The sequence below is a fragment of the Oratosquilla oratoria genome, chromosome 42 (genome assembly GCF_046742065.1).
Source record: "Oratosquilla oratoria isolate Oo_2021 chromosome 42, ASM4674206v1, whole genome shotgun sequence".
NCBI lineage: Eukaryota > Metazoa > Arthropoda > Malacostraca > Stomatopoda > Squillidae > Oratosquilla > Oratosquilla oratoria.
This window is the reverse complement of record NC_134818.1, coordinates 35749309-35774794: the sequence shown is the minus strand read 5'-3', so window position 1 is coordinate 35774794 and position 25486 is coordinate 35749309. Positions and strand designations below refer to the sequence as shown.

The 25486-nt window shown below is 40.2% G+C and overlaps 2 protein-coding genes across 8 annotated transcripts in view; one reads left to right on the top strand and one right to left on the bottom strand.

The window, feature by feature from the left end:
- Positions 1–25486, bottom strand: part of LOC143021745 (SID1 transmembrane family member 1-like) — a 407746-nt gene that overhangs the window by 325555 nt on the left and 56705 nt on the right. The gene's annotated exons all lie outside the window — the stretch shown is intronic.
- LOC143021362 (uncharacterized) lies at positions 1998–3620 on the top strand. The gene has a single exon (XM_076178798.1). The coding sequence runs from the start codon at positions 1998–2000 to the stop codon at positions 3171–3173; it is 1176 nt and encodes a 391-aa protein (XP_076034913.1). The 3' UTR covers positions 3174–3620.

Here is a 25486-nt window from a genome sequence, read left to right as displayed (position 1 = left end):
CTATATGGCATCTGTGGATCTTAAACATGCCTACTACTCTATTAGAATAGCGGAAGAACAGCAAAAATTCCTTTGCTTTCAATGGTATGGCAAAGTCTATCAGTTCACCTGTCTCCCAAATGAAATCTCAGAAGGACCCAGACTTTCTACCAAACTCATGAAACCTATCTTTGCTACCTTAAGAGAAAAAGGCTTCACCATCACCAGCTTTATTGATGACACTCTCATGAGCAGTGCTTCTCTTTCTGGATGCTATGATTGCATTGATTCTACCATTGAATTACTCACGAAAATGGGCTTCTGTTTTATCGTTGCGAAATCTGTGCTAGACAACCAAAAAGGAAGCAGGGCCTGTTACGCCCTCTCCACGTAACTTTCCGGGTTTTATCTCCGACGGAAGCAGCAGTGAAGAAGGTGAGTTGCATGAAGATTTCCCCATTGGCAGTATTTTGATGCAGTCCTCTAAGGCTTTCGGCCCAATTGAAGAAGTCTCCGGACATGTTGCCAAACATGTAGCAGACATGGTCAATCAAGTATTTGACCACGTCATGAGGGAGGACACCTATAAAGAAATTGCGGAGGACGAGAGTACCAAGAGGCCCAGTAATTGCCCTGCTTTATCCCCAGTTGAGTGCAATATGCAAAATTTGGAGGCGCTAAAACAGGATGCTAAAAAAGCAGACTTACGCATGAAGGAAGTCAATAAAGATATAACTAAGACAGCTTCCATCATCTTCAAATCACTTTCGGTGCTTGACAAAGTGGCCCAGGATGAAGGTAACGCTGTGGCGGCCCATGAGGTGGGCATGATCGATGGTGCTCTGGCACTGTTAGGTCATGACAACTACCGTAACAATTTGGTTCACCGTTTTAACATCAAACGGGAAATAAATCAAAAGTACTCGCACCTATACTCTGACAAAGTGCCCATGTCACGCTTTCTGTTTGGGGATGACCTCTCACAATCCTCAAGACAAATTGAAGAGGCGGAAAAACTCAAAAGCAAAATCACAGCCAAATCCTCCTTTCCATCCTGGAAGCCAGGCACATGGAAGTTTGGAAGTGGGAAGACAAGAACCCACTAAAAGTACGGAATACCTTGGCAATGTCATTGACTCGGACAATAAGATTGTTACCTTACCAATACGTAGGAAAGAAAGAATTCTACTTGGATGTAAACAACTAATAGCTAGACTAGTGACAAAATCAGAGAAGTAGCCAGGGTGATCGGGTTTCTAGTTGCTGCTTTCCCAGCTGTGGAACTTGGAAAGTTACACTATCGTCACCTTGAATCGGCAAAGATTACAGCATTGCGAAGGAGTTATGGGAACTTTGAGGATAAAATGTTGATCACCGACGAAATGAAAATGGACCTGACTTGATGGATCAAACATGTTGAGACCCAACATAGGCGAATAATTCACCCAACTCCTGAAATTGTCTTATACTCAGATGCTTCAGACTTAGGTTGGGGTCAATGAAAGATGGACGTCAGAGGAAAAGAAGCTTCACATTAATACCTGGGAACTCATAGCTGTGCTCCTTACATTAAAATCTTTTGCAAATGAGGTCAGAGGAAAGCACATCAAAGTTTTCTGTGACAACACTACAGCAGTTAACTACTTCAGTGAAACGGGAGGCACTAGGTCAGTAGCATGTAACAATGTCTCCTCTGATATTTGGAACTGGTGTCTAAACAATGATGCCTGGATCACATGTTCCTTCAATTCAGGGAGTGATAATACTTTGGCTGATACAGCATCCAGGAACTTCAATGACAGACATGAATGGAAATTGGATGAGAAAATTCTTAAGAAATTAAGCATCATTTTTGGCACACCCAACATTGATCTATTTGCATCTAGGTTGAACAAACAAGAGCCCCAGTTTTGCTCCTGGAGGCCAGACCCAGAATCAAATTATTGTGATGCATTCAACCTTAATTGAGCAACATTAGGTCTCATCTACATTTTCCCCCCTTTCTCCCTGATCGCTAGATGCCTGCAGAAGTTAAGAGCAGAAGGAGCCAGAGGTTGGATGATAGTTCCATTTTGGACATCACAGCCTTGGATGGGAGCACTACTCAGGCTGCTCGTAGAAGATCCAAGAATCATAATGCGGAGAAAGAAAGTGCTGGTGTGGCCCCTGTTGACGGAAGAACATCCCATCATGTCCCATACCAGATTGATGGCCTGTCTACTTTCCGGGAAAGCCTGCGAGAACGAGGCATATCTGACAAAGGTATGGACCTTATCTTGGCATCATGGAAACCCGGAACTAGCAAACAATACAGATCACATATCAACAGGTGGGCACAATTTTGTCATAGACAGGACATCAATCCCACTACTCCCATTGTAACTGACGTCATAAACTTCTTAACAGAAACTTTCCACAGAGGTGTGGGTTACAACAGTATTAACACGGCAAGGGGGGCCATATCCTCGCTGGGGATAGTTGTGGACGGATGCAGGGCAGGCTACCATCCCCTAGTCATCAGGTTAATGAGGGGAGTTTTCAACCTGAGGCCTTCAATGCCTAAATATAAGGACACCTGGGATGTCAAACCTGTATTAACAAAAATGAAACAGTTGGAACCCTTACAGTCTCTCCCACTGAAAGAACTTACACTCAAACTAGTAATGCTGATGGCACTTACACAAGCTGCCAGAGTTCAGACCCTACACTTACTAGTACTCAAGAATATCATAAAGGAAGAAGCTATTTCAGTCTGGTTAGGGGACAACATTAAACAATGTCGCCCTGGATTTAACATTCAGTCTGTGAAGTTCTTTCCCTACACTAAGGACAAAAGTTTGTGTGTTTGCAGGACTTTGCGCACATATCTGGAAAAAATGGAACACCTCCGAGACGAGACAGGGAAGAAGGATGGAAGACTCCTCATAAGCTTCATCAAACCGCACAAGCCGGTATCAAGAGACACAATTGCAAGATGGATCAAGCATGTACTTTCTATCTCTGGAATTGACTCTACCAAATACACAGCGAGCAGTGTCCGCTCGGCTGCTGCCTCTCAAGCTAGATCCATATCCGTACCTATACACCACATCATGTCCAAAGCTGGATGGTCAAGAGAATCGACCTTTGCCAAACACTACAACAAGGAAATTGTACAGGAGGGAGACCCATTCCAAGATGCAGTACTGGATTAGCTTGGGCCCACTAAATTTCGAATGGAAGAATTATGGAACAGCCCCAACTTCACCTGCCTAAGAACTTCTGAGGCACGACACCCACATGTCTTCAAAATCTCATGTTTGCGAACCCTCAGCAGAATTGTGATTTGCTGATATAAAATTACTGAAGTACATGAGACTTACCGTAGGTTAGTTGAGATATGCTTCTGGTTTTATGAAGCAAATCAATTCTGCTGAAGGGTAAGCATTCATATGCCCTCCTCTCCTCCCCTTACACATAACTAACTGGGAATCTCTCCATTACAAAACAATCAAGTTCCAGGTTATCATGTGGGTGCTCGTATTATTCAAAGACTGTTGGACCGGCTGGGCGAAGCGTATCTCATATGAATGCTTACCCTTCAGCAGAATTGATTTGCTTCATAAAACCAGAAGCACATCTCAACTAACCTACGGTAAGTCTCATGTACTTTAGTAATTTATCTTATATTATTTGTTTTTGTTTTGTTATCTTTTGTCTGTGATTTTCATTTATTATTAGTTATATGTCAATTTATTATTATTTACTATTTACCTGTTTGTTTATTATTTAACTATACCTATGCATCTATTTATGTATTTTATTTGTTATTTACATTATTATAGTTTTTATTTATTATTTTATTATTATGATTTTTTTTTCGCATCCGACCTAGATATGGATCAAAAGGTCTCCTGTCAGTATGCTCCGCCTTTGTAATCCTTTGTAATTCGTATATTATGATAAAATATTCAGGGCTCCTTTGACATTTTTTTTATTATAATTATTTCATTAGCCTTGTGGATGGCATGTCCAGACTAGATTTGCCGCCACCCTAAATGTGCCGCCCCATGTCATATGCATGTAACAAGCAAACGATTAGAGAATTAAGTGACTTAAAGAGCAAAATTGATATCCTCAAAAGAGAAAAATAAATAAATAAATAATGAAAAATGAGGACAAAAAAAATGAAGAACTGAAAAAGGAGGTCAATGAGCAATTACTGGTAGTGACCGGAAAGGTGGAAGAATCAATTAAAGAAACAAACCTCATTGATAAAAAAAAATCAATGGAAACAAGAACAGGAAAATAAAAAATATCCTTTACAGAAATAGTACAAAAGCAGATGAAGGAAAATACAATAGAAACAGTTATGGAAGTAATTACAGAAAAGGAAATCTGGGTGAGAGATACAGTTGACAAAGATAAATACATTGTGGTCCATGGTATCCAGGAAAAAAATGATATATATAAACACCAGAGAGAAAGGGAGGAAAAGGAAATAGCTAAGGAAATTTTGAAATACAGGACGAATTTTGACAAAGAAATTGATGAAATTCATAGGATAGACAAATATTCAAAAGAAAAACAACATAGACCTCTGAAAATAAAACTAAAAACTCAAATGATAGCTGAGGAGGTACTATCTAAAGCAGTTAAATTAGCAAACAGCGAGAAATTCAAACATATATGGATAAATAAGGAAATGAGTGAGGAAAAAAAGAAAGACAAGGCTCTCAGAATTGGTGAAGTCCTGCCAAAAATGCGGGCAAAAAATAAAATAAACAAAATCGTATCCCTTATTTTTCAAGCTATTTAAAAAAATTAAAAAGCATTTTGTTTCTAATAAAATTGCCTTTCATATACAACACTAATTTAAGGGTTAAAAAAAGATGAAAATTTTGTGCCCGTACGTAAACTATGAGGATAGCCCCAGAACTCTCAAAATATCCATATGAAGAAAGACTGATAAAATTGAGTTGCTGACTCTGGAACAGAGGAGAGAAAGAGGTGACTTGTTGACGATCTATAGAATTATGAAGGGCATGTACAGGAAAGGGAAAGCTTAAAGGTGCCCAAATTGAGTTAATAGAGTAAAATTGGTGATTGAAATAGAAACAAAAAAATGGAGGATAGTCAAGGCAGACAGAAATATGGTGAAGCAACTTGATATGAGCAGGGTTGAATCGCTGTTAGGCGTCATCACCATGAAAAATTGTAATATTGAGACGCCATAACGGAATCAAAAGTATGAAGAGGAAAGTTTTGTAGGATTTTCTGGCTGTGCAAGAGATGGTAGAAGACTAGGTTAAAGTATATATTTAGAAAGGGAGATGAGGTATAGAAATATTTCATGGAATCAAGAGAATACATGGCAATGGATACAGAAGCAAGTTGTAAAGACAAAATGCAGAAACCAACAGAGTTTAGTGACCTAAAAATTGAACTAAACATAGTAAAAAATAATGAAAATAAAAGGATGAAAAATTAAGATACTAATAAAAATGAGGTTTTGAAAATAGATGTAAAATAACAAATTAAAGCAGTGACTGAGAAAGTTGGAGATAGCATATGGGAGACAGATCTTCAAGAAATAAAAAACCAATGGAAATTAGATCAGAAATGATATATTTAGAGAAATTGTATTAGTGGAAGAAAATGCAAAGGAAACAGTTATCAAAGTAATCAAAGAGAAAGAAAATTGGGTCAGGGGCACAGTGGATAGAAAAGTGCATAGTGGTATATGGTAGGTACGCATGAATCCGTAGGCACCATCACAGATGTAATGTTTACACCGCCATCTTTTGTGGTGTTTGAATGGGTATGCATCAGTTTGAATGCTTGCATTGTTCAGTGCATGCACAGGATTATCAAATTGTCTTGCTGTTCTGGAAGCGTATGCCCAATTATTATTATTATTATTATTATTATTATTATTATTATTCTAAAAAAAAAAAAATGCAAATTTGGCTATTAGCCATGACAAATTAGTTTTCTAAGTAAAAATCTAAAGATAAGGCACCTATATATGAATATTCTAATGCAATTTCCCCCCACCCTATTTTCTCCCACAAATTAGCAACTTTTATATTGTTGGTAATGTGACAGCTGTGCCTTAATGCAGAATATGTAGGCATGTTCTCCGATACTTAGTCATGTTTGTTAATTCATGACATGTCAGATACTCTGCATAGTAGTCTTAGAGGATGTTGTAGCATGGCCAAGCCTTGAACAATTCGTTTTCTATAATGTATGCGGACCATTAATTTCCTGTATCAATAATTGTCATACACTCAAACTAGTTATGTAAACATATCTTGATTAACAGTTTTATGTCTCTCATAGCAATATGTAAATATGTATGTTTGTAGTAATATTCTGTATAATAGGAATTGTAATTTATGAACTTATTTCTGTACAGTGCACCTAAATGTGACATATGGCCTTCTTGAGTTTTGCTACCAAGACAGCACCCTGATTTACCTATAGTCATATTGTATTTCTAATAAAAAAAAAAATCCCAAGAGAATTGGAGTTTCTTCATTCCTTCTCTCGCAGATGAACTCCGTCACCATCATGTGGTGGTAACATACCACTACAAATGGTGAACCCAGAGTTGGAGATCGGACATCCCAGCCATCTCCACTGCATCAGAGGACAGCGCCCCTAGCTAAGTCCAGCTGTCGCAGCAGCTCTGGACGACCCCCCAACCAGAGAGGCCAGCCATCACAGCAGCCCAGGACGATGCCCCTTGCAGAGAGACCAGCCATCATAGTAGCCCAGGACATACGCTCCTAGCTGCAAGGCCAGCCATCGCCGCCACCAAGAGGTCCTCCCGCCGCTGGCCCAAGGACCATCAATGCTGGACCTGCCACCACTGCTGTACCAACACTGGGCCTACTGCTGCTCTGCCGAGGTGAACCTCTGCCCTGCCGCCACTTCACTGTTCCCTAGGGAGGAGAACCTCTGCCTGACTGTCTCCCCACCTCACTGTTCCCTAGGAAGGCAAACTTTTGCCTGACTGTCTCCAGGAGAGGCGAAACTCTGACCAACCGCGGCCTGGCAGACTGTTCTCCAGGAATAGCAAACTTCTGCCTGCCCACCACCTCATTGTTCCCTGGAGAGGCGTGCCTCTACCAGTCACTGCTTTCAGAACCCACACTACCCAGCACAGCCACTGGTCCCATACACCATGCCAACATTGCAGCCTCTAGCTGCCATCACCACTCCAAGCTGTCATTGTCACTGCTGCCTGTCCTGGACTGCTGAGTCGCTGCCCTAACCTGCTACTAACACAGTCTCCAGCCTCTACAAGCTGTCATAGTTGCCTACGCACACTGGCTGCTGGCCTCTGCCACCATCAGCCGTCGCCCTGACCTGCTGACAATGCTGCCTCCAGCCGCCACCCAGAGCTGTCACTGTCTTCAACCACCGGCATCACCCCAAGACGATGCTGCTGAAGCCACAGTCGCCTGCCGTGCCACCACCACTTGCCACAGACCACTGCACGGTGTCCCACTGCCTCTTCATCCACAGATTACTGCTGGCTGCTCTCACTGCAATGTCACCTGTCCTACTGGACAGATGCCAGCCACTACCCACCGCTTCTGGATTGCCAGCTGAACTGCTTGCCATCCACAGATGCCTAATGCTAACACCAGGCCTCACACTGGCCATGTCAGTGAATTCCAATCCTGCAGACAGCTTGTCGCGCCTTGAGACTGAAATATCGTTCGTTGTCCCTCGGTACTAGGGGGCAATAATGTAGCAAGGTCACGCCTTGAAGAATTTTCTATAATGTACACGCACCATTAATTTCCAGTATCAATAATTGTCACCCGCTTGAACTAGTAGTTATGTAAACATATCTTGATTAACAGTTTTATGTCTCTCATAGCAATATGTAAATATGTATGAGTGTAGTAATATTCTGAAATAGTAGGAATTGTAATTTATGAACTTATTTCTGTACAGTGCTCCTAAATGTGACATATACCATCATTGAGTTTTGCTGCCAAGACAGCAGCCTGATTTACTTAGTCACATTGTATTTCCAATAAACAAGTCCCGAGAGAAATTGAATTTCTTTAAACCTTCTTTCACGGATGATTTCCTTCATTAATGTGGTGGTAACAAACCACTACATTGTTCACAAATAATACATTATGGTATTAATTTTAAGATGTTGGAGAGGCTATGCTGTCTATTATATAGCCAGCCATGACTATGATAACAAGTATATGAAATAACTGTTAATAATATGGTCAGTATTCCATATCACCCAGTCTGGGGTATTGGCTGCATGTTATTGTGGCAAAGTAGCATGCAGTTGATACTTTAGGGTCTATATGGGGCACCCCTATGGACCAGAGCCACACATCATTTTGTCTGTGATAGAGGAAAACTCTGTTCATAGAGAAATTATGACACTTTTATACTATGATTATCCCTCCGTTATGCTGTCCCCTAACCCCTTGTTACTGTCCAGTACCATTTCTCTGAATATTCATTTCCTTTTTTTTTTTTTTTTCTACCCTGTGGTGGGGGGAAGAGAATGCTACCAAGTCTTTCCACGTGAGTCGTACAAGGCGACAAAAAACAGGACGGGGGATGGGATTAGGAGTACAAAAAAAAGGCATAGGAGGGTCTGGAAAGTTTTCCAACCAGTATCCTAAGGTTTGGGGTTTTTAAAAGTGTGTGGATGTGGTACAGATGAGAGTAAAAGGGAAGAGATAGGCAGTATGTTTGTGAGAAGATGGATGTGCTGGCTGAGTGAAACTGAAATGAAAGGAAAGGGCAACTGTGAGTTTGGGAGTGTAGCCGGGAGGTACTCAGGAGTGAAGAGGGGACAAGGGAGAGAAGGGGTGGCTATATTGTTAAGTGAAGAGATAAGTAATCGGGTAGTGGAGAGGAAGGAGGATTCATCAAGGTTGATGTGGATGAAGGTGAAGCTGGGAAGGGAGATGTGGGTTTTTGTAAGTGCGTATGGGCCTGGTAGTGAGAAGAGCATAGAGGAAAGGGAGGCGTTTTGGGTAGATTTAAATGAGTGCATAGAGGGATTAGGGAGAAATGTCAATGTAGTTGTATTGCAAGACCTTAATGCTAGGGTAGGAAATGAACCAATAGACAGAGTGATTGGGAAGTATGGAGTTCCAGGTAAAAATCGTAGTGGAGAGTTGATGGTGATGTGTCTTGAGAGTTGATGATGGCAAATACAGTGTTTAGGAAGAAAGTCAAGCATAAGTACATGTGGGAGAGGGTGGTGGATGGAAGGGTGGCAGATAGAGCGTTAATGGACTATATAGTGGTGACCAGGAGTGTGGTAGAAGTTAAGGATGTACATGTTCTAAGGGGAGAGAGTGGGGGAATATCAGATAATTTTCTGGTGGTAGGTAAATTGAGAGTGGAGAACATGTGGAAAAAGAGGAAAAGGGCAGAAGTTAGGGAGGTACTTAGAGTGAACTGTTTAAACGAGAGAGAGAAAAAAAAAGGAGAATGAGTATAAGATGAAGCTGAAAGAGGAGTGGGAGGGAGTGAAGGATAGAGTAGAACTAGGAGTGGAGGAGGAATGGGGATGGTTCAAGGAGGGAGTCATAAGGTGTGCAAAGATGGTGTGTGGAACAAGGAGGGTGGGAGGAAATAAAAGGAAGGGTAGAGAGTGGTGGGATGAGGAAGCAAAGAAAGGTGTAGCAGAGAAGAAGCAGGTTTTCATAGATTGGCTACAAATTAGGATGAGGGAATCGTATGAGAGGTACAAAGTAAAGAGAAGGGAAGTTAAGCATAAGATAAAGGAAGCAAAGTGGAGAGCAGATGTGAAATGGGGTAAGAGTATGACAGAAAATTTTGAAAATAATAAAAAGATGTTTTGGAAGGAAATTAAAAGAGAAAGAGGAGGCAAATCAAGTAGAGATGAAAAGTTAAAAAATTCAGATGGAGAGATGATAATGGAAGAGAAGGCAGTGAGAGGAAGGTGGGCAGAGTATTTTAGGCAGTTGCTAAATGTGAAGGAGGATAGGGAGGAAAAGGTAGTTGCAGTGGGAAGCGTTAAAAAATGAGAGTGATGAGTGAGGAGAATGGAGGAGAAATAGGGAAGGATGAAGTGAAAGCAGCTGTTAAGATGATGAAAGCAGGTAAGGCACCTGGGTTGGATGGATGCCATGCAGAATGTCTGAAGAAAGGAGGTACAGTTATGGTGGACTGGCTGGTGAGGTTAATGTTTGCTAGAGAGAGGGTAGAGTGCCGGAGGACTGGAGGAGTGCCTGTATAGTTCCGCTTTACAAGGGAAAGGGGGACAAGTGTGAGTGTAGTAGTTTCAGAGGGATCAGCTTGTTGAGTGTAGTTGGGAAGGCTTATGGGAGGGTCTTGATTGAGAGGATTAGGAGAGGAACAGAGGGAGTAATTGGTAAGGAACAGTGTGGGTTTAGGACAGGTAGGGGCTGTGTAGATTAGATTTATGTGGTTAGACAGATATGTGAGAAAGTTATGGGAAAAGGTAAGGATGTATTTTGGGCTTTTATGGATCTGGAAAAGGCTTATGATAGGATAGACAGGAAGGCACTGTGGGGGGTATTGCAGATATATGGGATAGGAGGAAAGCTGTTAAGAGCAGTCAAGAGTTTTTACAAGAATAGTGGAGCTTGTGTTAGGATTAGAAATGGAGAGAGTGAATGGTTTGAGGTAAAGGTGGGACTTCGTCAGGGATGTGTTATGTCACCCTGGCTGTTCAATCTTTACATGGATGGGGTGGTGCGAGAGGTGAATACAAGGGTAGTGGGTCTGGGGTTAGAGATGGTTAAATAAAATGGAGAAAAGTGGGAGGTGAGCCAGCTGTTTTTGCAGACGACACTGCACTTGTAGCAGGATCAGAGGAGGAATTGATGAATTTAGTGTCATAGTTTGAGAAGGTGTGTAAAAGATGGAAGCTGAAGATAAATGTGGGTAAAAGTAAGGTGATGAGATGTACAAGGGGAGAGAGTGACAGTAGGCTGGACTTGAGCATTAACCCCTTCCACATGGTGCCGCATTCGTAGGCGGAATGAGGAGCAAGTGGATACGCGAGGCTGCCATATCGGCGTCTTGATTATATTTATTGTAGTTGCCCCTGCATAATGACATACTCTCTAAACTGTCTTCATCACATTTTCTATGGTTATCAAAATTCACAGGTGAAAGAGAGAACGATCGATATATGCGGTTACTATATTTTATGATGCGAGTATTATTACGACACATCGTACATCTGGCAGCTAATGCTGCCCGCGAGATTTTGGCCCGTACTGAAGAGGTTAAGGGTGAAAGACTGGAGGAAGTGGATAGTTTTAGATACTTGGGTGCGAATGTGGCAGGAAAAGGAGGAGTGGAGGTAGAATGTAGATTGAGAGATGCAAGTAAATGCCTTGGTGGATTAAAAAATGTAATGAGAAATAGACATCTGGGAATGGATGCTAAGAGGAGGTTATAAGAAGGAGTGATTGTGCCAACAGCATTATATGGGGCAGTAACATGGAACATGAGAGAGGGAGAGAGGAGTTTTAATGTGTTTGAGATTAAATGTCTGAGAAGTATGATAGGGGTTACAAGGCTAGATAGAGTGAGAAATGAGGTGAGGAGGAGAATAGAGGTGGAAAGGGAGCTGGGAGATAGGGTTGATGAAAGAGTATTAGGATGGTTTGGACACATGGAAAGAATGAGTATAGAAAGATTAGTAAAAGTAGTGTGGAAGGCAGAGGTGCAAGGAGTGAACATGAGGGGGCGTCCTAGGATGAGATGGATGGATGGGGTGAAAGGGGCTTACGGATTGGGAGGCAAAATTAAACGAAAGACCCGTAGATCAGATGTGGGAAATATTTCAAAATACGCTCACTAAGATGATTCAAACTTACATTCCTTTTAAGGACAGACGTCCCCCAAATCAGGCTTGCCCAAAGTGGCTCGACAAAGAAACTGAAAAAAGTATTGCTAAAAAGAGACAGGTTTATAAAAAATATAAGTGCTCGGGTGCATCTAATGACTGAAAGTTATGTATCAATACAGATAAATTTAAAAAAGACAATAAGAAAAAGAAAACGACAATACGAAATGAACATTGCTGATAAATCTAAAGAGAACCCCAAAGAATTCTATAGTTACATTAGAGATAAAAAGGTTGTTAGGAATCATATTGGTCCACTATTATCTGCTGACGGTCAACTTGAATATTCAAATGAAGGAATGTGTAATATCTTAAACAATTATTTTAGCTCGGTATTCGTAAACAAAACACCTCAAGGTGATTTCCAAACTGAAACCTGTGAAAAGTCTAGGGTAAGCTTACTATGGTAAATATAACAAAAGAAAAAATAAAAGGTGTATAGACAAACTCAAAGTTAATAAAACACCAGGGCCTGATGGTTGGCATCCAAGAATCTTAAAGGAAATTAAAAATGAGATTGTTGTTCCATTAGAAATTATTTTCAAGAAATCCATCATATCCGGAGATGTCCCAAGAGAATGGAAGCTAGCTAACGTTACTCCCACATTCAAAAAAGGTGACAAAAAGAAACAAAATAACTATAGGCCTATAAGTTTGACTTCAATCGTAGGAAAAATTATGGAAACTATCATCAAAGATGCTATCGAACATCATTTAGAAAGTAACCGTTTGATAAATGATAGCCAGCATGGTTTCAGACGGAAACGTTCTTGCGTGACTAACTTACTCGAATTCTACAACACTGTTATCTCGAATTATGACAAAAGAAACAATATAGATTTAGTATATCTAGACTTTGCAAAAGCTTTTGATACCGTCCCACACGAAAGACTACTTACTAAATTAGCTTTGCATGGAATAAGTAGCCTATTAGGTTGGACTAGTAATTGGTTGAAAGGTCGAAAACAGAGTTGTTTTAAATGGAAAAACTTCTGGATGGAAAAGCGTTGCAAGTGGAGTTCCTCAGGGTTCCGTTCTTGGGCCACTTCTATTCATAGTATATATGATATAGACCATGGACTAAAATCTACTCTTTCCAAATTTGCTGATGATACAAAACTGTGCGGAGTGGCAAATGATCACTCAAACCAATTAGATATTCAAGAAGATTTAGATCAATTACAGCAATGGTCTGAAAAGTGGCTAATGAAATTTAACACAAGTAAATGCAAGGTAATGCACATAGGTAAAAATAACAGTAAGTACGATTACAAGTTATTTGGAAATTCGTTAACAAAAGTGGATAGTGAAAAAGATCTCGGCGTAATTATCAGTAACGACCTCAAATCATCCAAGCAGTGTATTTCAGCCTCTGAGAAAGCAAATAAGATTCTGGGACTGATTGCGCGATCTTTTGATTTCAAAAGTCCATCACTCATTAACAAGCTATATAAATTGTTAGTTCATCCACATTTGGAATATGCTGTTTCCGTATGGTCACCGAATCTCATTAAAGACATTGACAGACTGGAAAAAGTACAACGGCGAGCCACAAAACTGATTCCAAATATCAAAAATAAATCATACAAAAATCGACTAAAACATATGAATCTGTTTTCCCTAAAAAAGCGTAGACTCAGAGGTGACTTGATACAGGTCTTTAAAATTCTAAAGGGAATTGACAACATCAAAAGTGACAAAATTTTTACATTGAATGAGAATCCGACAAGAAACAATGGTCTCAAACTATCCGGAAATAGATTCAATTTGGAAGTAGGTAGAAACAACTTTGCCAACCGTGTAGTTAATGAATGGAATAAACTTCCTGCACAGGTAGTGCAATGTAGTTCAGTTCGAAGCTTTAAGAATCATTTAGATAAATACTTAAGTAAGATGCTGTAATGATTATAATTTATCTTATATTATTTGTTTTTGTTTTGTTATCATTTGTCTGTCTGATTTTCATTTATTATTAGTTATATGTCAATTTATTATTATTTACTATTTACCTGTTTGTTTATTATTTAACTATACCTATGCATTTATTTATGTATTTCATTTGTTATTTACATTATCATAGTTTTTATTTATTAATTTATTATTAATATGATTTTTTTTTCGCATCCGACCTAGATATGGATCAAAAGGTCTCCTGTCGGCATGCTCCGCCTTTGTAATCCTTTGTAAAGTGAGAAAAGTCTGTGGAGGAAGGACTGGAGAGGACAGAGGATAGGGGTGAATGGAGAGGGGCTGTGTATAGATGATGCTGTGATGCATGAGGGGGAGTGGGTGGGGGATGGGGGGTGAGGATGTATGAGAAAAAAATTGATGCAGCCCAAAAGGATTTCTCCCCATCTTCTCCTTTTCTGCATGGGGGGATGGAGAGGGGGGGGTCGCCGAATTTATGAAGCGGCCTTGCTGTGGATGTGCTGTGTCTTGCGAAACTGCCTCTGACCCAGGGCAGTGGACAGGATGCAGAGATGACAAGATAAGAGGAAGGGAGGAGGGGAGTGGAATATATAGGAAATGGAATGGGTGGGAGTGGTTTCTATGCCTTTTTCTTCTTGGCTATCCCTCATGTAGAGGGAAAAAGCCTTTGGTATATGTATGTATGTATTCCATGTCACGGACCATGTCTATGACCATGAGAAGTCTCAAGACTAGTGGAGGTCTACATACAAGACTTAAATTTTCTTCTGGGTTTCATGATGATAACAGACATGAGCTGTTTAAATAAGACTGTTTATTCAGATTATCATGATTATAGATAACTTGATTAAGCAAAATAATTCCTTTGAAAGTAAAAATACATTATTTATTTTTCTATTTCAGTAAACTGGTGTAAAAATAATTCACTGATTGCAACGTAAATTTAAGTTAGGTCTTAGGATAGTTGCAGTACTGACTGGTTAGTGTATAGAGGCAATTTAAGGGTAAGGGCTACAGCACCTATATATGCACTTTTTAAGGTGATAGTGGAGTTCTTGTAGCTGCGCATACATTACATAACATATATATTACATTGATGGAACATGTTACATGATAGGTGTTAGTAAGAATAGTATAAAAGGGAGGTCCTACATTGTTCTTGACATGCTCAGGTGATTTGTTGACCCATAAAACCTTCACATGCCAAGTTTTGTCAATTGGGCCAGGGGTTTGGATTTTAAGGATGATTATCTCTACATTGACAAATGTCACAATGGCAACATGATAGGTGTTAGTGAGAATAGTATAAAAGGAAGGTCTTGCATTGCTCTTGGCATGCTCAGATGATTTGTTGACCCATAAAACCTTCACTTGCCAAGTTACATGTCAATTGGGCAGGGGTTTGGAATTTATTGTTGATTAGCTCTAAATTGACAACTTCATTATTGCCATGATAATGCAAACTTGGTATGATGCAGATGTCTCCCATTACTTTTTAAAAGCTCAGGTGATTTGATGACCCATAAAACTTTCACATGCCAAATTGTATGTCAATTAGGGCAGCGGTTTGGATTTTATGGATGATTATCGCTAAATTGACAATAGTTGCCATGGCAACATGAAAGGTGTTAGTAAGAATAGTAAAAAAGGAAGGTCATTGTTTTGCTCAGGTGAATTGTTGACCCATAAAACCTTCACATGCCAAGTTGTATATCAATTTGGCCAGTGGTTTGGGAAAATACTGATGATCATCTCTAAATTGACAATTTGATATTGGCCATGAAAAGGCAAATTTGCTATGATGGAGATGTCCCACTTTGTTTTTGACATAGGTGATTTGTTGACCCATAAAACCCAAGTATTTCAAATTTCAATAAAATTGGACCACTGGTTTAGAGTTTGTGTATTCCTTTACCAAAATCTTTACAAATTACCACTCTTAATTCTTACACTTTATGGTAAGTCTAGCCAAAAAATCAAAATAGATAAAAATAAAAATAATAATAATATTAATACTAATAACTAAAAAAAATAAAATAAAAAATAGTATCTCCCTTCTTTTTCAAGATATTTACAAACTTTTAAGTATTTTGTTTCTAATGAGATGGTCTTTCATATGCAACAAGATTTTTCTTTATGGTGTGCCTGTACATATTGTATTAAGGAAAAACACAATGTAGCTAAATACATATACATACACCAAAGGGAGGTAGCCAAAAAGGAAAATGTATAAAATCATTCCCACCCATTCCATCCCTGAATACACTCCACACCCCTCCACCCTCCCTCTTATCTTAGCACCTCCTGGATGATGGGTCATCCCTGCACCTTGTCCATTGCCCTGGGTCAGAAGCAGTGTCGCAAGACACAGCACATCCACAGCAAGGCCGCTTCATTTAATCAGCGACCCCCCTCTCCGTCCCCCCATGCAGAGAAGGAGATGGGGGGGAAATCCCTCTGGGCTGCGTCAAATTTTGCTCACACATACTACCTCACCCCCATCCCCCCGCCCATTCCACCTCATGCATCATAACATCATCCATATACAATCATTCTCCATTCACCCCTGTCTTCTGTCCTCTCCTGTCCTTCCCCAAAACCCCCTTCACCCCATCCATCCACTTCATCCTAGGATGTCCCCTCATGTTCACTCCCTCCACATCTGCCTTCCATACATCTTTTACTTGTCTTTCTTCACTCATTCTTTCCATGTGTCCAAACCATCCTAATACTCTTTCATCAACCCTATCTCCCAGCTCCCTTTTCATCCCTCTTCTCCTCCTCACCTCCTCATTTCTCACTCTATCCAGCCTAGTAACCCCCATCATACTTCTCAGACATTTCATCTCAAACACATTCAAACTCCTTCTCTCTTCCTCTCTTACGTTCCATGTTTCTGCCCCATACAATGCTGTAGGCACAATCACTCCTTCATACATGACATGGATGAGGACGTGAACTGCTACATGAGCTTCTTTGCCGATGACGCCAAACTGCTAAGGAAAATAGAAACTGATGAGGACTGTGAAGCACTGCAAGAAGACCTAAATAGGGTATGGAACTGGAGTCAGAAATGGGAAGTGGACTTTAATACTAAGAAGTGTAGCATAATGGAGTTTGGAAAAAGCAAAAACAGAATATCAGGAAAATATACAATTGGAACCAAAGAAGTAAAGAAAGTAGGATCCGAAAAAGATTTGGGAGTAATTATCACGAACGACTTGTCCTATGATATACAGATTAACAAAATTGTCGGGGAGACTTACAACTTGCTAAGATCAATAAAAGTGGCGTTTACATACTTGGACGAAGACATGATGAAAAAAATATTGGTTACATTGATAAGGCCTAGATTAGAGTATGCAGCGACATTGTGGTCCCCCAGTACCAAAAAGAATATAAAGAAAATAGAAAGAATCCAAAGAGCAGCTACAAAAATGGCACCTGCACTTGCAAACCTATCATACGAAGAGAGATTGGCTAAACTGGAGTTACCGACACTGGAGCAAAGAAGAGAGAGAGGTGACCTATTGACCATCTACAGAATCATGAAAGGCACAGAGGTACTCGATAGTGAGAACTTACTTAACTGGGACAAAAGAAACACAAGAGGACATGGAAAGAAAATAAAAAAACATAGCTATAGAAGAGAACTGAAGAAAAACAGTTTTCCTCATAGAGTTTTGGACACTTGGAACAAACTGGACAATGAAATAGTATGCGCAAAAACCATTCATGAGTTTAAAAACAAACTAGACACTGCAAGATACAAAGGCGGGACAACACGAGCATAGCTCCCCTTCCCGCAAAATACAACTAGGTAAATACAACTAGGTAAATACAGTCTCCTCTTAGCATCTATTCCCAAATGTCTATTCCTCATTACACTTTTTAATCCACCAAGGCATTTACTCACTTCTCTCAATCTGCATTCTACCTCCACCTCCAATCCACCTTTTCCTGCCACATTTGCACCAAAGTATCTAAAACTATCCACTTCCTCCAGTAGCTCTCCCTTAATGCTCACTTCCAGTCTGCTGCCACTTTCACCCCTTGAACATCTCATCACCTTACTTTTACCCACATTTATCTTTAGCTTTCTTCTATCACACACTCTCCCAAACTCTGTCACCAACTTCCTCAATCCCTCCTCCAATCCTGACACAAGTGCAGTGTCATTCGCAAAAAACAGCTGGCTCACCTCCCACTTTTCTCCATTTTCTTTATCCATCTCCAATCCCTGACCCACTACCCTTGCATTTACCTCTTGCACTACCCCATCCATGTACAAGTTGAACAGCCAGGGCGACACAACGCATCCCTGATGAAGTCCCACCTCTACCTCGAACCACTCACTCTCTCCATTTTTAATCCTGACACAAGCTCTACTACTCTCATAAAAACTCTTGACAGCTCCCTGAAGCTTTCCTCCTATCCCGTATATCCTCAAAACCTCCCATAATGCCTTTCTGTCTACCCTGTCATAAGCCTTTTCCAGATCCATAAAAGCCAAAAAAACATCCTTCCCCTTTCCTATAGCTTTCTCACATATCTGTTTTACCACAAAGATCTGATCTACACAACCTCTACCTGTCCTAAATCCACACTGTTCCTCACCAATTACTCTCTCTGTTCCTCTCCTAACCCTCTCAATCATGATCCTCCCATAAGCCTTCCCAACTACACTTAACAAGCTAATCCCTCTAAAACTACTACACTCACACTTGTCCCCTTTTCCCTTGTAAAATGGAACTATACAGGCACTCCTCCTGTCCTCCAGCACTCTACCCTCTCTCCAGCAAACATTAAATAAACTCACGAGTCAGTCCACCATCACTGTACCTCCCTTTTCCAGACATTCTGCATGGCATCCATCCAGACCAGGTGCCTTACCTGGTTTCATCATCTTAACAACTGTCTTCACTTTATCCTTCCTTATTTCTCCTCCATTTTCCTCACTCATCACGGTCATTTTCTTAGCATTTCCCACTGCAACTATCTTTCCCTCCCTATCCTCCTTCACATTTAGGAATTCCCTAAAATATTCTGCCCATCTTCCCCTTACTGCCTTCTCTTCCATTATCATCTCTCCATCTACACCTTTTACCTTTTCTTCTCTACTTGATTCGCCTCCTCTTCCTCTCTTAATTTCTTTCCAAAACATCTTTTTATTACTTTCAAAATTTTCTGTCATACTCTTACCCCATTTCACATCTGCTCTCCTCTTTGCCTCCTTTACCTTGTGCTTTACTTCTCTTTTCTTTTCTTTGTACCTCTCATATGACTCCCTCATCCTATTTTGTAACCAATCTGTGAAAGCTCGCTTCTTCTCTTCTACAACCTTCTTTGTTTCCTCATCCCACCATTCACTACCCTTCCTTCTATTTCCTCCTGTCCTTCTTGTTCCACACACCATCTTTGCACACCTTGTGACTCCCTCCTTGAACCATCCCCATTCCTCCTTCACTCCTAGCTCTACTCTATCCTTCACTCCCTCCCACTCCTCTTTCAAAGGATTACAAAGGATTACAAAGGCGGAGCATGCCGACAGGAGACCTTTTGATCCATATCTAGGTCGGATGCAAAAAAATATATATATATATATTAACATATATATATATATTAACAGAAGGAGTAATTGGTGAGGAACAGTGTGGATTTAGGACGGGTAGAGGTTGTGTAGATCAGATCTTTGTGGTAAGACAGATATGTGAGAAAGCTATAGGAAAGGGGAAGGATGTTTTTTTGGCTTTTATGGATCTGGAAAAGGCTTATGATAGGGTAGACAGAAAGGCACTGTGGGAGGTTATGCAGATTTATGGGATAGGAGGAAAGCTTTTGGGAGCTGTCAAGAGTTTTTATGTGAGTAGTAGAGCATGTGTTAGGATTGGAAATGGAGAGAGTGAGTGGTTTGAAGTAAAGGTGGGACTTCGTCAAGGATGCGTTATGTCGCCCTGGCTGTTCAACTTATACACGGATGGGGTGGTGCGAGAGGTGAATGCTAGGGTAGTGAGTCAGGGATTGGAGATGGTTAAAGAAAATGGAGAAAAGTGGGAGGTGAGCCAGCTGTTGTTTGCGGACAACACTGCGCTTGTGGCAGGGTCAGAGGAGGGATTGAGGAAGCTGGTGGCAGAGTTTGGGAGAGTATGTGATAGAGGAAAGCTAAAGATAAATGTGGGTAAAAGTAAGGTGATGAGATGTACAAGGGGAGAAAGTGGCAGTAGACTGGAAGTGAACATTAAGGGAGAGCGACTGGAGGAAGTGGATAGTTTTAGATACTTGGGTGCAAGTGTAGCAGGAAAAGGTGGAGGTAGAATGTAGATTGAGAGAAGCGAGTAAATGCCTTGGTGGTTTAAAGAGTGTAATGAGAAATAGACATTTGGGAATGGATGCGAAGAGGAGACTGTATGAAGGAGTGACTGTGCCAACAGCACTGTATGGGGCAGAAACATGGAACATAAGAGAAGAAGAGAGAAGGAGTTTGAATGTGTTTGAGATGAGGTGTCTGAGAAGTATGGTGGGGGTTACTAGGCTAGATAGAGTGAGAAATGAGGAGGTGAGGAGGAGAACAGGGGTGAAAAAGGATTTGGGAGAGAGGGTTGATGAAAGAATATTAGGATGGTTTGGACACATGGAAAGAATGAGTGAAGAAAGACTAGTAAAAGAGGTATGGAAGGCAGATGTGGAGGGAGTAAACATGAGGGGACGTCCTAGGATGAGGTGGATGGATGGGGTGAAGGGTCTTTGGGGAAGAGGGGAATGTCTGTTGAGGAAGGAAGGGAGAGGATGGAAGACAGAGGTGAGTGGAGAATGGTTGTATATGGATGATGTTGTGACTGCATGAGGAGGAATGGGCGGGGGGGTGGGGGGTGGGGTAGTATGTGTGAGTAAATTTTGACGCAGCCCGAAGGGATTTCTCCCCGTCCTCTCCTTATATGCAAAGGGGGACAGAGAGGGGGGGTCGCCGATTAAATGAAGCGGCCTTGCTGTGGATGTGCTGTGTCTTGCGACACTGCTTCTGACCCAGGGCGGTGGGCAGGGTGCAGGGATGGCCCGTCATCCAGGAGGTGCTCAGATGAGAGGAAGGGTGGGAGGGGTGTGGAGTGTATTTACGGATGAAATGGGTGGGAGTGTTTTTATGCCTTTCCCTTTTTGGCTACCTCCCTTGGAAGGGGGAAAAAGCCTTGGTATATGTATGTATGTATTAATAATAAAATAATAAATAAAAACTATAATAATGTAAATAACAAATAAAATACATAAATAAATGCATAGGTATAGTTAAAATAATAAACAAACAGGTAAATAGTAAATAATAAATTAACATATAACTAATAATAAATGAAAATCAGACAGACAAATGATAACAAAACAAAAACAAATAATACAAGATAAATTATAATCATTACAGCATTTTACTTAAGTATTTATCTAAATTATTCTTAAAGCTTCGAACTGAACTACATTGCACTACCTGTGCAGGAAGTTTATTCCATTCATTAACTACACGGTTGGCAAAGTTGTTTCTACCTACTTCCAAACTGAATCTATTTCCGGACAGTTTGAGACCATTGTTTCTTGTCGGATTCTCATTCAATGTGAAAATTTTGTCACTTTTGATGTTGTCATACATACATACATATACCAAGGCTTTTTCCCCCTTCCAAGGGAGGTAGCCAAAAAGGGAAAGGCATAAAAACACTCCCACCCATTTTATCCCTACATACACTCCACACCCCTCCCACCCTCCCTCTCATCTGAGCACCTCCTGGATGATGGGTCATCCCTGCACCCTGCCCACCGCCCTGGGTCAGAAGCAGTGTCGCAAGACACAGCACATCCACAGCAAGGCCGCTTCATTTAATCGGCGACTCCCCCTCTCCGTCCCCCCTTGCATATAAGGAGAGGACGGGGAGAAATCCCTTCGGGCTGCGTCAAAATTTACTCACACATACTACCCCACCTCCCACCCCCCCGCCCATTCCTCCTCATGCAATCACAACATCATCCATATACAACCATTCTCCACTCACCTCTGTCTTCCGTCCTCTCCCTTCCTTCCTCAACAGACATTCCCCTCTTCCCCAAAGCCCCCTTCACCCCATCCATCCACCTCATCCTAGGACGTCCCCTCATGTTCACTCCCTCCACATCTGCCTTCCATACCTCTTTTACTAGTCTTTCTTTACTCATTCTTTCCATGTGTCCAAACCATCCTAATATTCTTTCATCAACCTTATCTCCCAAATCCTTTTTCACCCCTGTTCTCCTCCTCACCTCCTCTTTTCTCACTCTATCCAGCCTAGTAACCCCCACCATACTTCTCAGACACCTCATCTCAAACACATTCAAACTCCTTCTCTCTTCTTCTCTTATGTTCCACGTTGTCAATTCCCTTTAAAATCTTAAAGACCTGTATCAAGTCACCTCTGAGTCTACGCTTTTTTAGGGAAAACAGATCCATGTGCTTTAGTCGATTTTTGTATGATTTATTTTTTATATTTGGAATCAGTTTTGTGGCTCGCCGTTGTACTTTTTCCAGTCTGTCAATGTCTTTAATAAGATTCGGTGACCATACGGAAACAGCATATTCCAAATGTGGACGAACTAACGATTTATATAGCTTGTTAATGAGTGATGAACTTTTGAAATCAAAAGATCGCGCAATCAGTCCCAGAATCTTATTTGCTTTCTCAGAGGCTGAAATACATTGCTTGGATGATTTGAGGTTGTTACTGATAATTACGCCGAGATCTTTTTCACTATCCACTTTTGTTAACGAATTTCCAAATAACTTGTAATCGTACTTTTTGTTATTTTTACCTATGTGCATTACCTTGCATTTACTTGTGTTAAATTTCATTAGCCACTTTTCAGACCATTGCTGTAATTGATCTAAATCTTCTTGAATATCTAATTGGTTTGAGTGATCATTTGCCACTCCGCACAGTTTCTTCTTGTACTCCTTCTCCTTTTCATTTAAAGAGTTCACTCTAAGCACCTCCCTACCTTTTGTCCTTTTCCTCTTTCTCCATCTATCCTCCACTCTCAACTTACCTTCCACCAAAAAATTATCTGATATTCCCCCACTCTCTCCCCTTAGCACATGTACATCCTTAACTCTTCCTATCATACTCCTATCTACCACTACATAATCCATTAACGCTCTATCTACCACCCTCTCCCATGTGTATTTATGCTTAACTTTCTTCCAAAACACTATATTTGCTATCAACAACTCTCTTTCTTGACACATCTCCACCATCAACTCTCCACTACGATTCTTTCCTGGAACTCCATATTTCCCAACCACTCCATCAATTGGATTATTTCCTACCCTAGCATTAAGGTCTCCCAGTACTATTACACTGACATTGCTCCCTAATTCCTCTATGCACTCATTTAAATCTATCCAAAAAGTCTCCCTTTCTTCTACACTCTTCTCACTGCCAGGCCCATATGCACTTACAAAAACCCACATCTCCTTTCCCAGTTTCACCTTCATCCACATTATCCTTGAGGAAACCTCCTTCCACTCCACTACAAGTTTACCTATCTCTTCACTTATTAGTATAGCCACCCCTTCCCTCCCTCACCCTCTCTTCACTCCTGATAACCTCCCACTTACACTCCCAAACTTAAATTCCCCCTTCCCTTTCAACTAAGTTTCACTCAAAGCCAACACATCCATCTTTCTTCTCACAAACATACTACCTATCTCTTCCCTTTTATTCTCATCTGTACCACATCCACGCACATTAAAAGACCCAAACCTTAGGGTGCTTGTTGGAAAACCCCTGGACCCTCTTATGCATTTACTTTTTTTAAGAATGTCCCCTGTGGGGCCACAGGGAGAAGGATGCCTGGTCCCAATACTTATACATATATATATATGTATAAACATATATATATATATATATATATGTATATATACACACACATATATGAATATGAAAGTGAGTAAAAGGTTCATAGCAGACAAAAACAGAAGGGAAACAGAAAACACAATGGAAGTAACAGAAAATTAAAAGTGTCTTATGCAAATATAGATGGCTTAATAACAGGCTTGAACGAACTGAATGATTATCTGAAGAAAAAAGAACCGGACATAATGGGAACTGTAGAGACAAAATTGAAAGGTCCACTACCACCCAACAGTGTAGGACATGGTGCATATAATGATTGGATTAGAAACAGAGAGGTAAAACAAGGGGGTGAAATTATGTTCCTGACTAAGAAGGATATAAATGTGAGGAATGTCACATATGGAAAGAATAGAGTTGAGATAATTATGATGGAAGTGTAGGACAGGGTTGGGAAGAGCAGGAAGTTTGTAGTAAATTATGTGCCTCCTAAAACTGCCTTGTAAGAAAAGAGAGAACACAAAAGTATGTTAAAAGACACAAGGATAACACTAAATAAGATAATGGAAGATGGAGGAAGGATAGTTATAATGGGTGACTTTAATTGTAAAGAAATCTGCTGGGAAGAGATGACAGTAAAGGGTGGAGACGACCTATGGGGAAATGTACTACTTGATATGATTATAGAACATACAATGAAGCAATGAATTAAAGAGAATACTAGGTATAGAAATAAGGAAGAACCATCAAAACTGGACCTAATAATCACATCAGAACCCGAAATAGTGGACAAGTTTGAATATAAGACACCAATAAGTAAAAGTGACCACATATTGGTTGAACTGGAACTAAATGAGGAAAAATACATGAAAAAAAATGAAAAATATAGAAAGGGAAGATTGATGTATGGAAAAACAATTTTTGATCAATTAAGAGAATTCTTTCAAAAAGCAGACTGGGAAAGAATACACAAGGAGGAAACAATAGTAGAAGAGAAATGGAATATTTTGACAAAAATTTATAAAGGAGTGGAAAAGTATGTCCCAAGACAAAACCAAGAAAAAGAATATGTAAAGTCCTGGTACAGCAAAAGATATAGGGAGTTAAAAGACAAAAGAGATAAAGCTTGGATAAAATGGAAAAAAAAGATAAAAGACCTGAAAATGGAAAATATATACTAGTTATAGAAGTGAATATGTACAAGTGAGCAGAGAAGAAAAGAGAAAATATTAAAAAGATGTCATAGAAAATGTAAAGATAAACAAAAACTATTTTACAGATTTGTAAACAACAAACTGAAAAACAAACAAGAATTAGAGAAACTACAAGGAGTCGAATATACAGAGGAAATAGAAATGGCAGAAATTATGAACAAGCATTTTAAATTGGTGTTTACGAGGGAGAATATACAACCTAGAGATATATAATGGGAGGAGAAAGTCCCCCCTATGAAAGAGATGGAAGTATCAAGGAATGAAATAATGAATCACTTGAGTAATCTCAATGTCAGAAAATTGCATGAACCATATGAAATGGCAAACTGGATTTTGAGATAATGCAGGAATGAACAGACAAAATACATAGTCTAATAAACAGTTTATTGAAAGAAGGAAAAGTTCCAGAAGACTGGAAAAGGAGCAAATATAGTACCTATATATAAAGGGGGAAACAAGGAAGACCCTACTAACTATAGACCGGTCTCTCTTACAAGTACGATGGCTAAAATTTGTAAAAGACTTATCAAAATTAGATGGGTAAGGCATTTGGAAAAAAAAAAAAACATACAAAACCCAAGGCAATTTGGATTTACACAAGGACGATCATG

Coding starts and splice junctions, on each gene's coding strand:
- LOC143021362 (XM_076178798.1), top strand. CDS start 1,998: ATGCCTGCAGAAGTTAAGAGCAGAAGGAGCCAGAGGTTGGATGATAGT.